The sequence below is a fragment of the Zingiber officinale genome, chromosome 9A (genome assembly GCF_018446385.1).
Source record: "Zingiber officinale cultivar Zhangliang chromosome 9A, Zo_v1.1, whole genome shotgun sequence".
Lineage (NCBI taxonomy): Eukaryota > Viridiplantae > Streptophyta > Magnoliopsida > Zingiberales > Zingiberaceae > Zingiber > Zingiber officinale.
Window position 1 is genome coordinate 121,484,123 of NC_056002.1, and position 21,946 is coordinate 121,506,068.

Below are 21,946 nucleotides of genomic sequence, written 5' to 3' on the forward strand. Positions count from 1 at the left end.
CTATAGTTGGAGCTTTATCTTCAACAATATTGAGAATCTTTAATTGAATATTGTCACAAATAATATTAAAGGAATTATCTTCCATCCATCTTTTCTTGAAATAAGAATCAATTTTTGTCTTACTCATAATAATTAATATATATGAAAATATTGATAAGTAATTAATTGATATAGAAAATAAAATAATTACATGAATAAAATATGAAAACTTACTGAGCTCATGAAGAATCTAAGATGAAAGGTTATATTGAAATTACAAGATTTTAAAAAAAGATGGAAATTTTATCTAAAACTTAATCTTGTTCTTCAATGCTTCTATCCATCAGATATCTTCTCACCCTTTTTAGGTTTTTTTTTTTTTTAAATCTTTTTAAATTTTATTTGAAGGAGAAAAAGTTATTAAAAAAAAAAAGGGTGTGGCGTTGCCCCCGTTCCTATAGCCCTACTCCTCTTGCATTGTTTGGGATGTAATACTTATGTTAAAAATTGATATGCATAAATTAGCATAAATTCATAAACAAGCACGCCTATTTGTTCTTTAAACCTTATGGAATCATCATATCCATTAATTTTATTTAAAATTGTTACATTTACCTAAATTGCTTTAAGTTTGTAAACAAACACTTATATGCATTTCTTAACCGAGATTGAATCTTGTAAAATACGATTTAAATGATGGACCATTTTATTTATAGATGGGATTTCATAAACTCCACCTATTATACAGGTAGAATCCATCAGATCTCACATATTAGTAACTCCTGATTCAAGAATAAATTACAGTCCAGAGGATCCCGATTATTCTTAGCCTCCCTTAGTTCGTATGCCTTCCTTTTTCAATTTAAATTGATTTAAGATAATATAACATTTTTCATTTAAAACTATTTTAATTTCATAAACAAACTCTTTTGTCCATTTACTAAATCCTTTTGGAATTATTATTATTATTTTACGTCTCTCCTTTCCAATTTAGAATGAATTAGGACCATAGGAATTTTTTATCCAAAACTTCTATACGAACTTAAATTACTTTAAATTAGAAAATAAGTACTTTTATGTGTTCCACGTACCCTTTAAAGTTAAAATCTATTTATTTTGAGATTTATTCAAGGTTCATAACGAAGAAAAATGCTTTTGAATGAACAAATACTCAAAAAATATACATGAAAAAAAAAACAAAAACAGAAGTACTAGAAAAAGGACAACATAGATCCAAGGGCGCTCTTTTATTTATTTATTCTAAAAAATAAATGAAATTACTTTTAAATAAATGCCAATATTAAATAAATTTTGAAGGAAAAACAATAGAGCTTTAGTATAATTTAACGAAATAACCTTAAAAAATCAGATCAGATATTAATCCCTTCGGTCACGCACTTTCCTTTTCTTTCCTCACACTCTCCTTCTCCCTCGGCACTCCGCTCGACGCTAAAAAGGAATAATGAAGACTCCGTGCCTCATCTCAGTCCCCTTCCCTTCTCCCTCATTCTCTACAGAGATGGCTTCCGCCTCTCCTTCCCTCCACTTCCTTATCTTCATCCTCCTCTTCGCCGCCCTCTCATCACTCCCAACCGAGGTGAGTTCTTCTCCGCCGACCACCAGCGCTGGATTTTCCATTTTTGTTGCTAATTGCGCGGGATTTTGTCTGATCGCAAGGCGGGCGCGCCGACAGCTTCGATGCGGCCCGCATCGACATTGCCGGGGCTGAAATCGGCGCTGATCGACGAGGCCAAGCGGCGCCGGCTCAGCAACTTCCAGATATGCGCCCTCTGCACGTGCTGCGGCGGCCCCCGCGGCCTCTGCCTGCCCTCGCCCTGCTGCTACACCATCAACTGCAACATCCCCAACCGGCCCTTCGGCTTCTGCGCCTTCACCCCCAAATCCTGCAACTGCTTCGGGTGCCATCTCTGAAACAATCCCCCCCCCAAAATTCTAATCTCCGATTGCTTGCTCACTAGTCACCATATGCCGGGAGTAACACTCCCTAAAACAACTGTTTATGCATAATTGGTATTATTGGCTCACCTATGCGCTGCATTTTGTGTCCTGCTTCCTGAATTGTATTAAGTTTAGTTTAGTCGGCATATCAAGGAATGCATGCAGCCAATGTGTTCGCCTAATGGTCTCTGAAAGACTGTTACTGCTGTAAGTGAGATCTGACAGGAAGTAACATAGTTAACACTGTTGGCTGTGCGATGCATATCAATGAGGTAGCCTTGCAAAGGCATTAGAAGAGGTGGGTGGGAGTTGGCTGGGGACATTAAAGCCCTATAATTATGCAGTTGGGTTGCCAATGTGGTTCCTGTGAGCGTCAGCTGCATAAACATTATTTATTAGGAAGGCTTCCTATTTGGTGGGTAATAAATTTTAAAATTGCAAAGTTGGGATGATTTTTAGAGGAATGTAAGGGTGTCTGGAACACAGTGGTAACACACCATGCGTCTTTTGTGATACTGGGATCATTGAAGAGAGCGCCTGTTGCTCTAAGGTCTCACTCACCATCAGAAAATTCAGATTCATAAGGTCCTGGTGTTTACACTTCATGTGTGCCTTTTTGTGTGTGTGTGTAAGTTGGCACTATACATCTAATTTATGCTGATTAATTTTGAGAATCTTCGGCCTGGTTCATGAAAATTTTCTACTGGCCTATTGTTAATAAGAGGAACACAAATACAATACTCTTCTTTCCCTTCCTTCCTCTCTTGTTAATTAATCTTTTTTTTCATCCCATCCAAACTTCCTTAAATATTTGAGAAACCGAGAGGTGTGGTTTTTTAAAACTAGGGCAAGTGTGAATTTGTGATGGATCCATAAATAAAGTTTTTTTTTATTTGAAATTAAGTTCAATGGTTCTGTCCTCTGCATGTGGGGATTCATGAAAATGGTATAGCTAATGACCCCACAATCTTTGTTTTCAATCTGTATGTAAGTATGCACGGCAGGAAGGCCTTTTTGTGAAGAGAGGAATCTTGTTGACCACCTTATCCAGATAAACCAGCCTCCTCCATGTGCCTGGAATTCCCCTCTCTCTCTCTCTTTTTAACACTCTGGTCTGCCTATTAACTGTTTGAAGTTGAATATGACAGTTCGAGTTCTATGAAGATGGTCGAGCTAATCAAGAATTGACTCGTTACAGGTGTTTAACAATGCAAAATCAAATGGAATTTCTCACTGCAGAAATCTTCCAAAGTGTGACAAAAAAAATGATTAATTCTTTGACTAGAAACGTATGTGCTTGGTTGGATAACCATAGTGATAGTTCCACTGTGTTTTTTCTTTTTCCTGAGGCACTTAACGACTGACCTATCGACAATTGTCTGCATGATAAAAAGAATGGTTTTGTTTTACTTTAAAAACAATCTCCTTCAGAACATTTCATGAGCTAAGTGGCAGAGAATGGAGGAAACAAGGGCACACTATCAAAAGTACCCACTCGAGCATCTCCACATAAAGATACCATCGCGATTGTGCCGATGTAACCTTATTTTAAACGGCACCTCCTCCTCCTCCGCACCAAATAAACCCATTTTTGCCTCTCGGAAATGGCGTCTCCGCTTCTCCTCTCCATCTCAACCCCTTTCCGCCTCTCCTCTCCCCATCGCTTCCCTTCTCTCTGCAACGGCGCGACCCACTCGCTCCGCCGTGCCCCTTCCCTTCCCTTTCCCCAACCCTCAGACACACCTCGCCTTTGGCGCCCCAGTCCGTGCGGTTCCCTTCGGTTTGCGGCTAGCGTTCGTGCTGGAGGGACCTCCATTGGCGGAGCGGAATCGGAGAATCCCTTGCCCGATGAATCTCCCGTCGGCGAAGATTCTGCAGCGTTTGAACTGAGGGAGCAGAAACTCTCTTCCTGGGCCTATTTCACCGCCATACTCGGTGTCGTGCTCGGTGCGCTTAACATTCTGTGGATTAGCCCGTCTACAGGGTTCGGCGCCGCATACATCGATGCCGTTTCTGGACTTTCAGAGAGCCCGGAGGTGACTATGTACACAAAGTATCCGACTTACAAGTGATTAATGTTATAACCTTTTGGATACATGTTTTTTTGATCGACTTGTTAACATTTGTACTTTTCTCTGATTGTCAAGTATCCCTTTTGAGATTCTAAAAAGAAAATCGGAGGAAAGAGAGGTAAGAGATAAATAAGTAGTAGTGATGATTAACTTGCATGTAATTTGATTGTTTGACTGAGACGGCTTCATTCTTTTTGAGATAGGTCTAGTGTGACATTGGAATGTTTTGAAACATGGCTTGTTATTTTTTTTATTTTTTTATTTTTTACTTTTATCAGGGAATAAATAATTTATTTTCATTAGTTCGGCTGTTAGTTTATCTGCTTTAAATAGGGCTTTCTTACCTACTTTTTCATGATATCTTTGGCAGATTTATCAGTATTAAGTTTCTTTTAGAGCGTGTTAGTTTCTAGTCCCACTTTAGGTTAAGGATTCACCTAATTTGCTTCAGCTTAAGAACTATGGTATTAATAAGCAAAGTAATGCATATACTTGCTACAACTCTTGGTCATTGTATATTTGTGTGGTTACAACTACTTACAAGATCCCACCGATGGTAGGAAAACTTTGACGGCAACAGACTGTAACATCATTTGTTGCTTCAAGAAGCCAAGCTTGATACTAGGCATCAAGTCCACAAATAGTTGGGCAAAGTTTAGGTTGATCATCTAATTTAACATATTCTATCACTAATGCCCCTAGGAGGTCCCTAAAATTTGTTTCCATCAGGTCACTAAAAATTAGACTTTGTTTTCACTAGATCACTCATTCGATACCCTTAATGATGATGATTTTCAACTAAGCATTTGTATCACGTTTTTTCATCATAATCATAATGTCTAATATGCAAATGATTGGATTGCAAAATTTCATGAATATTTGGTCATTTCATGGTCTTTTTCATCCCATAAATCAGTCACCTTGATGCTAACTAGGACATGCTGCAGCTTTTGACTAAGCATTCACACCATGCTCTACTAATTCTTATCATGTTAGCCTAATTGAGTGGCTTGAATAAAAAAATATCAGAGGTTGGCCATGCAATTGACCCAAAAAGTTGGAAACCTAGTGGAAATATTGATGATAGCTCGGAGACAGTTTAAGAATTCAACTCCACAAAGTTTACCTTTCAATGGGTTTTGCAACTCCAGTATCACTTGATGACTGGAGACACATTATTGTTTTTCTAGTTTAAACAAGAATAGCCAATGATTGTTTTGTTGAATTTAAAAACATTGTACATAGGAAAGAATCCAAGAATTGCTTTTTTATGCTATATAGTATTGCTTTGCGGGAAATGTTTTACGTTGGACTTTTTCTATGCCGATATAGTTTACGTTTTTGGTAAAATATAAATCATCTGCAGTTGGATGTTCCCATGCCAATATACTCTAGCAGAAATTGAAACTAGAGCAACATCTTAATCTTCATGTAGTTGATTGATCTGATTGGACAGACCAGATTCTCCTTTTAAAATGGTGTAGTAGTTGATCGAACTCCTAGGTCTCTTAGTATAGATTTCATCTTATTTAGAGATTTGATCAAACTTTTTCTATACTATATGGTTTACATATTGGTGAACTGTGAATCATCTGCAGTTGGGTGTTCCCATGCCAATATATTCTAGCAGAAATTGAAACTAGAGCAACATCTTAATCTTCATGTAGTTAACTTGTCTGATTGAACAAGTCTAATTCTCCTATAAATTGGTGAAGCTCTTAAAATGATGAGGTTATGAAGCATATAGCTTTGAGAATGCTAGCACTTACACTTACATGTATGGTCCCAACGTACACATTACTTCCACTTCATTTGTAACATATCATGAAAATGGCTTTGCTTGTTATCCCTAATGATATTCTCTTTTGGTTTACTTGTGTTACTAAGATTTCCTTAACTTTTTTTATTATGTTAAAATAGTTCATTCACTTTACCACTTTTTCAACAATAAGGTCCGTTAATTGCCAATCAAAGAGAGAGGGTACTGGGAGGTATTTCATATCCTTTCAACTTTTCACTTGTTATTTAAATAACTGCCTGGGTATACTTTTAATTAAGATAATGTTACAAGTTCTGTTTTTATTGTCCACATTGTCCTGAAATTCTGGAAAATCTACTTAAGCTTCATGATGTAGGCATCCATTCATGAACTTGGTTAGAGGTAGAGTCTATTTACATTGTAAATGGTGAGACTTTAATTCCTGTTTGGTTGCCCTTGCCAAAGTAATCTTAGTTTGCTTCTGTGAAAAGTGATAGGTTTTGTGTAGTCAAGATGAATACTTAGTTGCAATCAATCAAAACTATCTGATGCATTACAACTCTCTCATTCTATTACTGAAATTTGAAAATTTTTTTGGTGATAGTTGTGATCCCACCCTCTACTCAAGGGTCTAAACACTGTTGCATTTCCTGATTTTTTTTCCTCCTCTTCACCGCTTACATTCTATTTTTCTCTTTTCTTTTTGGTTTATTCTTTAAATGCTGGCCGAAAAAGTGATAAACATGCACAACTGCAAAAAAGGATTTCAAGTCTACCACATGATTTAGTTACCAGGGGTGGATAAAGTCTTTGGAAAAGGCTGAGCTAGTAATTTATCTGATAAAAAGATGGATCCTTGAGTTTTTTTAGTTGCTTGTCTTCCTAAAGAGCGTCTTTCTTTATCAAGGTCTCCATGGGAGATGCAAATTACTGACTCATTTGCTTTGTTTCACAGGTTGTGCTGTTGATGCTTGTTTTCATTTTCGCTGCTGTCCATAGTGGTTTGGCTAGTCTTCGAGATTCTGGTGAAAAGCTCATTGGAGAGAGGGCTTTCCGAGTTATATTTGCTGGGGTTTCACTTCCTTTGGCAGTTAGTACTATCGTGAGTCCTTTATCTCGGTGATTATGGTTGGTTTTGCTAGTACAGTTTGTGTTGCTGTATCACAGACATTCTTTATTCCTTCTCTTTTCATGTTTTTATCTTTTTGGTTTGTTTCTTATGTTGTTTTCTCAACTCCGAAGCTCTTTATTCTAGGTTTACTTCATCAATCATAGATATGATGGTACTCAATTGTGGCAACTTCAGAATGTTTTTGGAATCCATGAGCTAGTGTGGTTCTCATCCTTCATTTCTTTCTTCTTTCTCTACCCATCCACCTTCAATCTGTTGGAAGTTGCTGCCATTGATAAGCCAAAATTGCATCTCTGGGAAACAGGAATCATGAGAATCACTAGACACCCTCAGGTATTAAATTCCCAACTCGGGTGCTTCTTATTCGATCCTACTTTTCGATACTAGCTAATCCTCAACCTTTTCGATTATCTAAGATGGTTGGGCAGGTAATATGGTGTTTAGCACATACGCTATGGATCGGAAACACAGTAGCAGTGGCAGCCTCTATCGGCTTAATAGCTCACCACCTGTTTGGCATTTGGAATGGTGATAGGCGTTTGGCATTGCGATATGGTAAACAATTTGAAGATTTAAAGAGAAGAACAAGTGTGCTTCCATTTGGTGCCATCTTAGATGGACGCCAAAAGTTACCTGATGATTACTACAAGGAATTTCTCCGGCTACCTTATTTGACAATCACAGCTCTGACTCTTGGTGCATATTTTGCACATCCACTGATGCAAGCGTCCAGTTCTCAACTTCATTGGTGATCAGTTGTATGCTTGTATTACTGATTGTATAAATTAATTTGGGTGGTGAAGAATGATGTGTCATTGTAGAATTAAATTGGACAAAGATCAAAAAGCGTCCTAGGTTTATCACTCTTTTTTTTTTTTTAAAAAAAATAAATAAAATGAAAAGTTAAAAGGGCCCTACTGTATGATAAGACTCTTACTTTCCGGAAGAAATTTACAGTCTTATTCTATTTTTATAAGAGGTTATTTTTTGAACTCGTCATCTTTAAATTATATGGTAATAATTTTATTGTGTCAAAATTTTTCTTCGTAGGTAGTTATTATAATATGAAAAATTAATTATTTTATTTTAATTAAAATTATTATACATAAAATATTATTATATTAAAATATTTTTAACAACTTAGTTAAAATTATTTAACTTTTATTAAGATCACCCTAGGTGGGTCAAAATCCTTTTAAAATAATTGTAAAAGCTACTAACTAATTATTAAAAATTTAAAATTTAAAATCTAAATACTATTATTTTAAAATATTATTTATAAGTTTAGTCAAAATTATTTAAAATAGTTGTAAAAACTACTTAATAATTATAAGTATATTCTAAAATTTGAATTTTAAATTCTGAATATTATTATATTAAAATATTTATACGGTCAAAATATTTAAATTTCTTTAAAATTATTTTAAATTGATTAAAGTCAGTTAAAAATAGTTTTGGAAACTAATAAATATAGTGTTGTATTGCTGTTACATATTATAATAGTTGCTATACGTTGCTACAATCGGTCGTAATTGCTATAATAACATTGAGAGTACCATGCGCTTATGATCTGTATACCTGCATGAACCTCCCTCCATATCCGTGGGGCCGGCACTAGGGGACCGCTAAGGTAGCGGATCTACCTTTATAATAACATTGACAGTAAGGGTATTTTATTTTTGTCCAATTAAATTTTTCCAAAAAAAACTACAGTGGCAGATTTCACCCATTGAAGTAGTGAAAAACTCTACGGTAAAGAACCGTGAAATTTTTTTGTCTACCATAAGCAATAATTAAAAAAATAATAAGGTTGAACCAATGTCCCCAACGCACAATGCGATGATAAAAAATAAGAGGAGCGCACAAGCAATGAAGTTTGAAATTCACATAGAGCACCTCATGTTAGTGTTACTGATATTACTGCTGCTTGCAATAACGTAATCTCATTACTACTGTGTTATTGCTGCGTGTAGACGATTAATTCCTGCCATTGGTTAGTTGTTTCGGACTTTCGTCCCTTTTATAAAAGGAAGATGAGACCAGGGGTGAAAAGAGTGATCGCCGGAGGAGAACATTCGAGCAGGAGAAAGGGGTTTGGTTTGTGAAGCTTTCCGATTTTTCTGTCGTGATCATTCTTCCTGACAGAAAAAATTAAGTTGAGAAATATCAACATAAATCTTATGCATTCTATTCAATTCTTAAGAAATTATAAACTGGATAGACAGAAATTACGGAAGCGTACCAGAATCCATAGTATTCAATCGATTTGGGCAAGATCTTCGATTTACAGATCTTCCTTAGTATCCAGAGAGTTTTGTCGATGAGGAAATAAAACAAAAGTATCTCATCTGCAAACTGGGACCATAACCCTTATTTATAGAAACATAAGTTTGCCTATTTCTAATTTGACCCCTCAACAAATTAGAAATTGCACATGGTATCCACATTAATTTATTCATAACAATTAAATCCTTAAGTCATATTACTTAATCATAATTTGATCATATTAAATTATGACTTCTTTGATTGATGACATTAGACATTTATAATTACAATTATGGTCCCAAAATTCTAACAATCTCCCACTGGACCATATATGTAAACTTATAAATGTTAACCTTAATGAGCTCATAACTTTTGTCATCATAGCTGTAGGGTTTCCTTAACAATCTCGTCCATTAATTATATAGACATAGGATCAATGTAGTTTTCGTTGTATCTTTCACAACTAAACCATCAATGGTCACGTACATCAATATAATCAAATGACATAGATCAATTATGAATATGTGGCATGAAAATTACATGCAAGGTGATCTATTCATGTCAATTTTCAACTGGTCCTTCTTATAACTAAAGTGAGATCAAAACTTTAACTTAAGTTGTATAAAGTGTAATGAAGTAAACATTGAACTTTATATCTGATCAGATAATCTCCAAATACATATGTTTCATCAACATAACCAAACATATATAGAAAACATATATAGTACAAACTCCCACTAGATCTAGATTTCACCAAACTGAATAACACTCATATGAGTGGTATGCTCATAGAAGACATTGGGTGGTAAACCCTTTGTAAAAGGATCTACTATCATGGAGTTTGTGCCTATGTGTTCTATCGAAATCTGCCCACTTTGTACTCTTTCTTTTACAACAAGGAACTTGATATCAATGTGCTTCGATTTTGTCGAGCTCCTATTGTTGTTAGAATATAATACAGCTGATCGATTGTCACAAAATAACTTCAGTGGTCTTTCAACCTTTCCCAAAATACGCAGCCTAGTGACAAAATTTTTCAGCCATATTCCATGATCAGATGCCTCATAACATGCTATAAACTCTGCTGCCATGGTGGAAGAAGCTGTCAATGCCTGTTTGACACTTCTCCAAGAGATAACTCCGCCGGCCAACAGAAAAACATAACCTGAAGTGGATCTCATGCTATCTTGGCATCCCGCAAAATCAGAGTCAGAATATCCCATGATCTCAAGAGTATCTGACCTCTTATATGTGAGCATGTAATCACTAGTTCTTTTTAAATATCTCATTACCCTCTTTGCTGCTTTCCAATGATCCATTCCTGGGTTGCTTAAATATCTGCCCAACACTCCAACAATGTACGCAATATCCGGATGCGTACAAACTTGAGCATACATAAGACTTCCTACAGCTGAAGCATAGGGAATCTTTTGCATTTCTTGAGTCTCGAGGCTTCCTTTAGGGCATTGTTTAAGACTAAACTTGTCTCCTTTAGCGACTGGGGTATTACCTGGTTTGCAATCTTGCATGCCAAATCTTTTAAGCACCTTATCGATATAGTTCTTTTGCAATAATCTAAGAATACCTCGAGAACGATCTCGATGTATTTGGATTCCTAATACAAAAGATGCGTTACTAAGATCTTTCATTTCAAAATATCTAGATAGAAATCTCTTGGTATCGTTCAACATGCCTATATCATTTGTGGCAAGCAAAATGTCATCAACATATAGAACCAAGAAGAAATGCTTACTCCCACTGAATTTATGATACACATAATCATCTACTACATTTACCTCAAAACCAAATGAGATTATTATTTGATGAAATTTGTGGTACCATTGACGAGATGCTTGTTTTAACCCATAGATGGACTTCTTAAGTTTGCAAACCATACTCTTTGGATCTCCTAATACAAAGTATTCTGGTTACACCATATAGATTGTTTCCTCAATGTCTCCATTGAGAAAGGCTGTCTTGACATCCATCTGATGGAGTTCCATATCGAAGTGTGCAACAAGTGCCATGATTATCCTTAAAGAGTCCTTCGTTGAAACTGGAGAAAAGGTCTCTTTAAAGTCAATCCCATATTTCTGAGTATAGCCTTTAGCTACAAGACGTGCCTTATACCTTTCCACATTACCATTTAAATCTCGTTTGGTTTTAAAAATCCACTTACAACCAATGGGTTTCACACCTTCTGGTAATAGGACAAGTTCTCAAACATTATTGTCTTGCATTGACTTATACTCTTCATTCATTACCTCAATCCACTTTTGAGAATTTGAATCTTGCATGGCTTGACGAAAGTTGATTGGATCATCCTCCGCCATACCATCATTTTCCTCATGTTCTTGAAGTAGTACTATGTAATCATCCGAAATAGCACTCCTCCTTTCTCTAGTGGACCTTCGTAAAGGCACTTGTTCTACATGCACTGGTTCTTGAGGTTGTTGAGTTTGTTCTTCTGGGAGTTGATTAACAATGTCTTGTTGTTCTAGTATTGCATTCTGATCACTGACGGGAATAAAATCCTGATCATTATTAGAAGCAATCATAGGAATATAAACCATTTCCTCTTGAAGAGTAGTGGGAATACATTCCTCCTCAAAGACAAGGTCAATTACTTTGTTCTTCCCCCCAACCTCAATATCCTCAAAGAACGTTGCAGTTTTCGTCTCAAAGATGGTCTTTATTTTGGGATCATAAAACTTATAGCCCCGTGATCGCTCAGAATATCCAATAAAGTAGCTACTTATAATTTTGGAGTCTAATTTCTTTTCATGTGGCATATACAGTCTAGCCTCAGCTGGACATCCCCAAATAAGAAAATGTTTGAGACTTGGCTTTCGCCTTGTCCAAAGCTCAAAAGGTGTTTTAGTAGCTGCTTTAGTGGGTACTCGATTTAGAATGTAAGCTACTGTCTTTAATGCTTCTCCCTAGAGTGACATTGGTAAGGTTGAATGACTAATCATACTCCTTACCATATCCTTAAGAGTTCGATTACGTCGTTCAGCTACACCATTCATGCTTGGTGAGCCTGGCATGGTGTACTGTGGGACGATTCCACACTCCTCTAGGTATTGAGCAAAAGGTCCTGGACATTGCTCACCTGAACCGTCATATCTACCGTAGTATTCACCACTACGATCAGATCTGACTTTCTTAATTCTTTTGTTTAGTTGGTTCTCAACTTCAACTTTAAATGATTTAAAAACGTCTAATGTTTGAGCCTTCTCATAAATAAGAAATAGGTATGCATATCGAGAATAATCATCAATGAATGATACAAAATATTATTGACCATTCCAAGAAGGTGTTGGAAAAGGTCCACAAACATTTGTATGTATCAATTCCAATACTTCTGTAGCTCTATATGCACCCTCTTTCTTTCTTTTGGTTTGTTTGCCCTTAATGCATTCAATACAAATATTTAGGTCTGAAAAATCAATGGAGTGTAAAATTCTATATGATACAAGTCGTTCAACTCTATTTCTAGAGATGTGCCCTAAACGTTTGTGTCATAAGGCACCTAAATTTTCGTTATTAAATTTACGCTTAGTACCATGTGATTCCACATTCAGGGTTTCAATATAAGAAGCATTTATATCAATCATATATAGATTGCCATAAATTATAAGTGAACCGGTTCCAACAACAGTAGAATTAATAGATAAACTGAACTGACCGTTTCCAAATGAACAACAGTAACCTAATTTGTCAAAATGAGAAACAGAAATCAAATTCCGTCTAAATGATGGTACAACAAAAGTATCTATTAAGTCTAAATAGTAACCAGTGCTTAACAACAATCTAAAATGCCCTATTGCTTCCACCTCAACCGACTTGCCATCACCCACATAAATGCATCTTTCAGCATCAGTTGGCTTTCGGTAGCTTAGGCAACCCTGCATTGAAACACTGATGTTAGTAGTAGCACCAGAGTCTAACCACCAAGTGTTTCTAGGTACTAAAGCTAAATTTACTTCAGAACAGACCAAAGTGAAAAATGTACCCTTTTTCGCACGCCATGCATGGTACTTAGGACCTTCTTTCTTGACATGATTAGGCTTGTTACAGAGAAACAACCTTTCTTGTCAGTATCCTGCTTTTGTTTCTTCACATAAGGACCTTTAGTAGCCTCATTCTTTCTTTTGTTGCCCTTATCTTTAGGGGTGCTTGCCAAATAGGCACTTTCAGCTTTGATTTGCTTCAACCCCTCTTCCTCTTGAACACAGTATGAAATGAGCTCATTAAGAGTCCATTTCTCCCTTTGACAGTTATAATTGATTTGGAACTGACTGAACTGGTTCAGGAGAGATATAAGCACTAAATGCACAAGCATGTCATCTGACAATTCAAGATTAAGTGCCTTCAACTTCGATGCAAGGTGGGACATTTCCATGATATATTCCCGAACATTTCCCTTGCCTTTATACTTCATGGAAATCAAGCTCTTCAGAATTGTGATTGTTTCCGCCTTATCGATTTTGGCAAAGCGCTTTTCAATCTCATCGAGATATTCCTTAGCTTTGGTGACACTATTAGACATCGCGCCCCTAAAAGCCTCAGGTATGCCGCGCTTGATGATCATAAGACTCATGCGGTTAGAGCGATCCCACTTCTCATATTTAGCTCTCTATTCAGAGGAACTATTATCTGTAGGAGCAGTGGGTTGCTCTGTCCTAAGCGCAAGATCCAGATCCATGCAGCCAAGAACAATTAGAATGTTCTCATTCCAATCCTTAAAATTTGTACCATTAAGGATCGACGTTGAACTTAAGTTAGCAGAAATAGTAGCAACATTTGCTGAAAAGAGAACATAAGAATTTAACATAAATAACATGCTCATTTTGAATTAATTAAAAACAAATGGCAAATCTCATCTAAAGATACCTAGTGCAACAACAATATCAAGTCTTTGGACAGTAATATTATTTGCAAGTGGTACTCTTTTCTGTAATAATCAAACACTAACAATAATGCATGACAAATAATAAACCTATCTTTGGATCAATTTATTATATGCATGAAACATAACAGATAAAACCTTATAATTGTTACGTGTTTATTATCACAAGTAAATGTATAATTTGTAAGTACAAATCTTCCTTTGGGTCGATTAATACTCACATAAATATATACATTTACACTTTATTTAATATCTTAATAATATTTTAACTAAAATTAAATTCAAATAATAGAGGTCACTTTGGCGACATATAATTTAAATTTAATTGAAATTTAATTGAAATTAAAATAATAGATATTAACCGAACCCATATAATCCATTTAAAAATTTAAATAAGTATTATAAAATAAAATAATTTAATTAAATTATTTTATCCAAATAATTTAAATTTAATGGATTATTTTAAAGGGGATAAAATAAGGGGAATTAAAATAATGGAGATCACTTATTTGTACTCATATAATTATCACATTTTTTTTTAATGCCCATTTTCAAATATAATAATAAAATATGAAATGGAAGAAGCGTGGCCAATCGTTTCCTTTGAACGTGGCGTCAAAATTTCCTAAACCACGTAACTGTTTATCTCCATCAATCCATCGTGCGGAGGGAAGAAACGACCGCCAACCGATGGCAGCCTTTCAATCCGTTGTCGACGCGCACTCCTTCAGGCCGAACCACCGCCAACCGACAGCATTCCAAAAGGATCGACCAACGCAGCGACGTCCAAATATGTGGATTTTGTATGAAGAAATTGTTCGTTTATTTCTTCCTTTCTTCGCCGCACGCCTCCATGCTACACAAAATCGCCCGAACTACCGGGGCAGCCGCCGACCTTTTCCTTTGTCGGAACGCCTGTCACCCTTGTCGCCGGCATCTGCTTGTGCAGAACCAGCAAGAGGCAGCCAACTCGCGGTAGGAATTTTTATTTATTTTTCTTTGCCAGTTGCGACACTGTTCATAGTGTTTGGCTTGGGAGCAAGCGGTGAAAATTGCGATGATAAAATAAAATCGCAATCGAACCAAAATCGAAATTATATAAAGATAAAACTTTGTACCCAGAATAAAAAAGTTTTCCTAAGAAATTGGATTAGAAGGCTCTGATACCATTTGACAGAAAAAATTAAGTTGAGAAATATCAACATAAATCTTATGCATTCTATTCAATTCTTAAGAAATTATAAACTGGATAGATAGAAATTACGGAAGCGTACAAGAATCCATAGTATTCAGTCGATTTGGGCAAGATCTTCGATTTGCAGATCTTCCTTAGTATCTAGAGAGTTTTGTCGATGAGGAAACAAAAAAAAAGTATCTCATCTGCAAACTGAGACCATAACCCTTATTTATAGAAACATAAGTTTGTCTATTTCTAATTTGGCCCCTCAACAAATTAGAAATTGCACATGGTATCCATATTAATTTATTCATAACAATTAAACCCTTAAGTCATATTACTTAATCATAATTTGATCACATAAAATTATGACTTCTTTGATTGATGACATTAGACATTTATAATTACAATTATGGTCCCAAAATTCTAACACTTCCGACTTCAAGCCAGTATAAAAATCGTCTCGGGAGCAAATTTAGTTCTAAAAGTGTGAAAGTTATCCCTGTTTGATGCCGAAAAAAATTGTCCACTCGACGGAGTATTGCTCTGTATAGTTTTTGGGCTCGCGACTGTCCCGACGACCGCAGCGGAAGCGTGGCTAGCGAGCGCCGGCAATTTTCGATTTTTCTATTGTTATCATTCTTCTAACTTCAAGCCAGGATAAAGATCACCGTGAGTTGTTTATAGATTTGTTTTTGATTCATACTTTTTAGATGCTGCAATGATATCAGTGCAAATTTAGTTATCAAAGTATGAAAGTTATCCTTGTTTGATTTGATGCCGAAAAAAAATTGCCGACTCGACGGAGTATTGCTCTATAGAGTTTTTACGGTCGTCAGGATAGTCGCGAGCACTGGCAACCACTTCGGGTGGCTGGCGACCGACATCCGTGGCTGGCGAGCGCCGACAACCGTGTTAAAAGTCCGGCGATCGGCTAGGCCACCGTGTTCATCGCAAAAAAGAAAGAAAAAAAGAGGAATGATCAAAGTCGGTCCTTGTTGTTTAAAGGCCTGGGCGAAATTATAAATTATGCCCCAATTTTAAAGAAAAATTCTCTACCTAACAAGGAAATCTTATGAAAAGCATATACGATCCACGATGCGATACTCTATGTAAGTATAAGTAGCTTGCATTTAAATAAAATGACTGGAAATCAAGAACACCCACGAAGGATATATAAATCCAAATCGAAAGAACAAATGAAGAACATAAACCATCATCAAATCAAGCCAAATCTATGAATCTATGAATCTCTGAATCTTAAATAATGCATCAACCAAACTGATTCTTGATTTGATACTCAAGTAACTAAATTGTCAACATAAATTGAATCATCAAATTAGCCTAAAATCTATGAATTGAAAACATTGCATTCCCAACATAGCTTTCAGACATACCCCTTGATCTTTAGATTTTCCACTGAATCCTTGATTATTTGTCCATGGAGATGAACTGCACCCCCAATTGGATCAGTTTCTTTGTAGGATTTTGTGCTCTTAGAAGTCCAGGTTGTGTATCCTTTGGGAATCTGTAGACCCAAAGAAGAGATTGGAATTAAAATGTTTACAATAATGAAGCTAAAAACAACCTTGCAAAGGATACATAAAATAGAAAAGAATTAAGTTATTCGCAGGATTCAAGAATATGCAAAATACATATGCAACTAAATTAATCAATCATAGAGTTCAGTTCATAACACTAAACGTTATAATAGAAAATGTACTTAAGAAAGTGCAACATGAGGGTTCTTCATATTAGCAAGAAATGTACTTGATGTCACAGGGAGTTTCGTTGCAGGGAGCTTCGTCGCGTCGAGGGAATCTAGAGAAATGTTCTAGTGAGTCTAGAGAACAGTATCTCCATGTGGTGTGTCCTTTTTTGTGTGTTTTTTTGTTATTCTTGCAAACAACAAGTAAACATAGAGAACTAGAATAGTATGAACCACCTAAAGATATTATTTAGTTATTTTTTTTCAACTTTTGCTTCTCAAAAATAAATTTTAAGATGATTTTTTGTACGAACCAAAAAATTTGGTCTTGCTATTCTCTCCATGCCTATTGTTTTCTTGTGTATATTGGTATCCTCAATTCCACATATTACACATATTGTCCACCATGTCAAGCTATTGATTTGACTTCCAGATACTTTGATCAAGTCAGGAGATGTGTTCGACCATAATTCTAATTCAACGAACTTGACTAAGTTCTAAGGTAGAATTCCAACTTCTTGTGTTTAACAAATTGTTGCTATCTACTTGTTTTTCTTAATCAGGAGTCTACTGAAGAAGAATAAGAAGAAATGCAGCAATTTCAATGGTCTGACCAACTATAATATTTTACTTTGTAACAACAAGAATAAGAAGAAAAAGTCATCTGCTTGTGATAATAAGAACAATTTCTATTTAATTTGAAAAAGTAGAAATTTTGGAAAAATATATATCTAAGAAGAAGAAGAATAAGTAGAAATCATCTTCTTGTAATAATAAACATAATTTCGATTTGAATTGAAAAACAAAAGTTAAAATTTTGGTAAAATCTAAGTACCTGAAGTAGGGGAGGAGGAAGTGTGCAGGATGATGATGGACCGCATATTCAACCATCAAAGAAGTAATTGCAATCACTAAAAATCATAATCGATTGCACAATCGTATAAACAACAAAATCCTAATTAACTAGGCGAAGAATCGAGATCTGGTCACGGTTGCCCTAATTGATTAGAGAAATTACTAACCGGAGGAGCAGTCGTTGAAGTTGCTGACGTCGTAGGCCCTAGCGATATGGGTTGTCCTCTCGATGGTGAGGTTAAAGGCACTGGAGATGCCGGGTTGGTGAGGATGGCGGCCGAGGAGAATCGTCGTGAGTGAGCGTCTAGAGAGCTAGGGTAGGGCTTTGGAGTTCGAAGACGACTTCGGCGATGAGAAACACGAGAGAGAAAAAATAGATTTTATAATAAAAATGTTTATAATATATATATATATATATATAGTATTTTTGGGCCCTGGGCGAGGGCCCTAGTAGTCCTAGCCTAGGGCCGACTCTGGGAATGATGATGAATACTCCTTTTAACGAAGCACAGTGAGTTGGGATGAAAATGTTTGATTTTCGAAATTCTAAATAAAAATAAACTTCAACATTATCTCTCTATACTTACCCATTTAATTAATTAATTAATTAATAAAACTAATAAAACGATTTTGTTAATTAAGACATGCATGCTAAAATTAATTGAAAATTAAATTTTCTGGTTTAATAATTCAATTAATTATGTATGGACTAAGATTAAATTTGATCCAACGAAACTCAGTTTGGTTTAACTAGATCGATCTGATTCAATAATACCAAAGTTTGATTTAGACCATTAGTTAATTTAATTAGATTAATTTATTATTAAATTAATTAGGATAGTTTAATTACATGAGTTGGGTTGATTAAATCAGATCAGATTTATTCTAATAAGTTGAATTTGATCATATGAGTTAAATTACCTAATGAGTCAAGATTTGATGAAATAAGGTAGATATAAACCAGAACAAATATAGATAATATATTCTTTTCCAATTATATTAGTTCTAATTGGAAACTAGACCGAACACAGGACAGGATCTGGTCAACAAATCCAATGTGTCAGTCAAAAGACTCCTCAAATAAAAAAAAAATATTTTTCTTATTTACTATATATATATATATATATATGTTCTATGTATATGTGGAAATTGAATTTGACCGATTTTGTTAATGGTTTATCAGTTTTGTACTGACATCATTATTTTCAATTCCAGATACCACGAACAATATACACGATGACAGGTCGCAATGAACGACAACATGAGGTTTGGGGGGAGATCAAGGAGCTAGAATATGATCCGTATCACGGAGTCAGATGGACTATTGGTCGGCTCGATCAGATATTCTGGAAACTCGAATGAGAAGAGTTTTCAGTACAGGACAAAGACAGAATATGAGCTTTTGTTCAGTCACTGCCGGAACATCTTAGTGATATAACACACCAACTATGCAATCATTCTGAAAGGCGTATTTCATATTCAGAGATATGTAGGGAGTTACTTTAATTGGAATGAGATCCTGAAAAATCTGAGGAGGATCCAGATCATAAAGAAATGAATCACACAAAATTTGAAAATGATTCAGAAATGGACCTCGAAGAATTTGAAGAGGATCTAAAAATGGACCTCGAAGAATTGAGGAGGATTCATAAATAGATTCCTCAGAGGATCTAGAGATGGATCTTGAAGAATCAAAGGAGGATCCGGAAGAGTGCGTAGAAGATCTAGAAATAGATCTAAATATGAATTTGAAGGATGATTCTGAGGCTAATCTTGTCATTGTCGAGTTTGACATGAACGGGATTGTATTGCCCACTGCAGTAGTATATTTTCTAGTGAGAATGGTGCTAGCTTATATTAGTGTTTTATATTAACTCATTTTGTTTTTCTGAAAATAATGTAGTGGAAACTGCTGTTTTGTACAGACAGTGCTAAATTCTTGAAAAAGAAAAACAATTATGTTATGTGTTAACTAACTTGTTTATAATTACTTCATATTTTATGATTCATTCATATTCAATGATTAGTTTATTTGAAAATGATTAGTTCATTTATGATTAGTTCATATTATATGATTAATTTGTATTAATTGATTAGTTCATATGAAAATGATTAGTTCATATTATATGATTAGTTCATATTCAATGATTAGTTCACGTGAAAATGATTAATTCATTTTATTTATGTAGGGATGACAATGGGTAGGATTTGGGTAGGATTTCATATCCTCCGTACTCATCCCCATTTATTATATCTATACCCATACCCATCCCCATACCCATCGGGTATTTAACTTTCATACCCATCCCCATACCCGTCGGAGTTTCGGGTACCCATATCCTACCCATCATCCTATTATTCCCTACCATTCTCATTTAAAAAAAAAATTTCAATGTACTTGTCAGCTCTTCCTCGTCTCGCGCTCCTTCGATCGGGTGAACATTTTCCGTGGAAAAGAAGATGAGATGCGTGTTGATAACAGGATAAAGAGACAAACTAAGTTTTTTTTTCTAAGACGGAAAACGGGCTAAAGTTTTTTCTTTCCTAATAAAAAATGAGACTTATAAATAAATAAATAAATAAATAAATAAATTAATTAATAAATGTATCGGGTATCGGGTAGGGTATGGGTAGGATTTTACCATATCCGCCTCCATACCCATACCCGAATACCCATTTACTATAATCGGGTATAAAAATTCCCTCCATATCATCCTCCATTCGGGTCGAATGTCGGATTATCCATCGGATTCGGGTGAAATTGTCATCCCTATATTTATGATTAATTCATATTTCATGATTTTATATATAATAGATTTAATGATTAGTTCATTAGAAGAGATATGTGTAATATAATTGATCAATGTTGATTGGATTGGTATATACAAACGATGAGTGGAAATATAGTTATCATTTGATTTTGTAAATCAATTCTAATTTACATTGAGTCAATAATTACTTACATACATATGAAATACACTGAAATAATAAATAATGTGTTTATTTATATAGATTATGGTAACTAAGAACATCATAGCTGAACTTAATAAGGGAGAGAACTTATATGGGGATAACTATAAAATCTGGCACCTCAAGATATATGCGCCTGACGCTTGTGTACGTGCTGTTGAAACCCCAAGGTTGTTTTGATGTGATCAAACAAGTTAAGTTAGATCCTGTTGATTTTTAATCCCTGTGTCTAAGTGTGCAGGAGCTTAGGAGCACAGGAAGTCGAGTAGAAGACATGGCTAGTGAGAAGGACGACATGGGAGAGAGCCGACGGGCTCGTTGCGTTTGAGGGATGAGGCACTGCGGAAGAGTACACTGGTGGACGAGAAGAACGTGCACGACGTTCGAGGGACAAGAAGTTGGAGCGGAAGCCTGCTGAGGAGAAGGTCAAAATTGGATTCGGGTGAGCCTTATTTCGATTGGTCGAAATCACCCAAGCGAGTGGAGTTGGAGTGGAAGACCCAGACCGAGGCGAGCAGCATCGGAGCAGAGGGCCTAGATCGTAAAAAGTCAATAGTGTTGACTTCAAGGGTCTGGGCGTCCAGAACCTGATTCTATCCAAATCGCATTTAACCGCGATCCGTTACAACGGGGATAAAGTTTTATCCCCCTCCAGGCGCCTGGAACCCTTCCAGGCACCTTGACCAAGGCTATAAATATAACCTTGGTCCAAGAAGCTAAGATGAACAAGCAATTTCATTTACAACACTTGTGTGCTTTCCATTTTTGTTTAGCTTCTTCATTTTTGTGCTTTCACTGCTGTAAGAGGCTTCTCCGCCTGAAGGAGTATTTAGTGTGTTTCATTTCCTTGGATTAACAACCTCCCTGGTTGTAACCAAGTGAATCCCTTGAGCCTACATTTTTTGTTTATTTTAATTTTATTTATGCAAGTGTTCATTTAAGTCTGAGAAGAGTATTTTTCTGTTTTATTTTGTGTAGGGCTATTCAACCTCCCTTATAGTCGGCCCAACGGTCCCAACACCTGCATGTATCTCCATCCATATTCGTGAGGCCGACACTAGGGGGATTGTTAATGTAGTGGATCTACATTTGAGGAACAAGAAATTTTAGAGGCTGTAAATCAGTTCATGCAAGAACCGGCTAATGGTTCTACAACAT

At 35.8% G+C, this 21,946-nt stretch overlaps 2 protein-coding genes across 2 annotated transcripts; both read left to right on the top strand.

Moving 5' to 3' along the window:
- Positions 1-1,363: 1,363 nt before the first annotated feature.
- On the top strand, positions 1,364-2,051 carry LOC122020336. The gene is made up of 2 exons (XM_042578222.1): positions 1,364-1,576; positions 1,657-2,051. The coding sequence occupies exons 1-2, from the start codon at positions 1,442-1,444 to the stop codon at positions 1,909-1,911; spliced, it is 390 nt and encodes a 129-aa protein (XP_042434156.1). The 5' UTR covers positions 1,364-1,441; the 3' UTR covers positions 1,912-2,051.
- A 1,335-nt stretch (positions 2,052-3,386) lies between these two features.
- Positions 3,387-7,877, top strand: LOC122020335 (15-cis-zeta-carotene isomerase, chloroplastic-like). Its single transcript, XM_042578221.1, has 4 exons — positions 3,387-3,974; positions 6,725-6,871; positions 7,025-7,234; positions 7,318-7,877. The coding sequence occupies exons 1-4, from the start codon at positions 3,543-3,545 to the stop codon at positions 7,651-7,653; spliced, it is 1,125 nt and encodes a 374-aa protein (XP_042434155.1). The 5' UTR covers positions 3,387-3,542; the 3' UTR covers positions 7,654-7,877.
- The last annotated feature ends 14,069 nt before the right edge of the window (positions 7,878-21,946 follow it).

Bases quoted from the DNA above. Each gene is read 5' to 3' on its own strand.
- LOC122020335 (XM_042578221.1), top strand. From the start codon at position 3,543: ATGGCGTCTCCGCTTCTCCTCTCCATCTCAACCCCTTTCCGCCTCTCC. The intron at 3,975-6,724 runs GTGACTATGTAC...TTTGTTTCACAG, and splicing joins GACTTTCAGAGAGCCCGGAG to GTTGTGCTGTTGATGCTTGT. The intron at 6,872-7,024 runs GTGAGTCCTTTA...TCTTTATTCTAG, and splicing joins CTTTGGCAGTTAGTACTATC to GTTTACTTCATCAATCATAG.
- LOC122020336 (XM_042578222.1), top strand. From the start codon at position 1,442: ATGAAGACTCCGTGCCTCATCTCAGTCCCCTTCCCTTCTCCCTCATTC. The intron at 1,577-1,656 runs GTGAGTTCTTCT...TCTGATCGCAAG, and splicing joins TCTCATCACTCCCAACCGAG to GCGGGCGCGCCGACAGCTTC.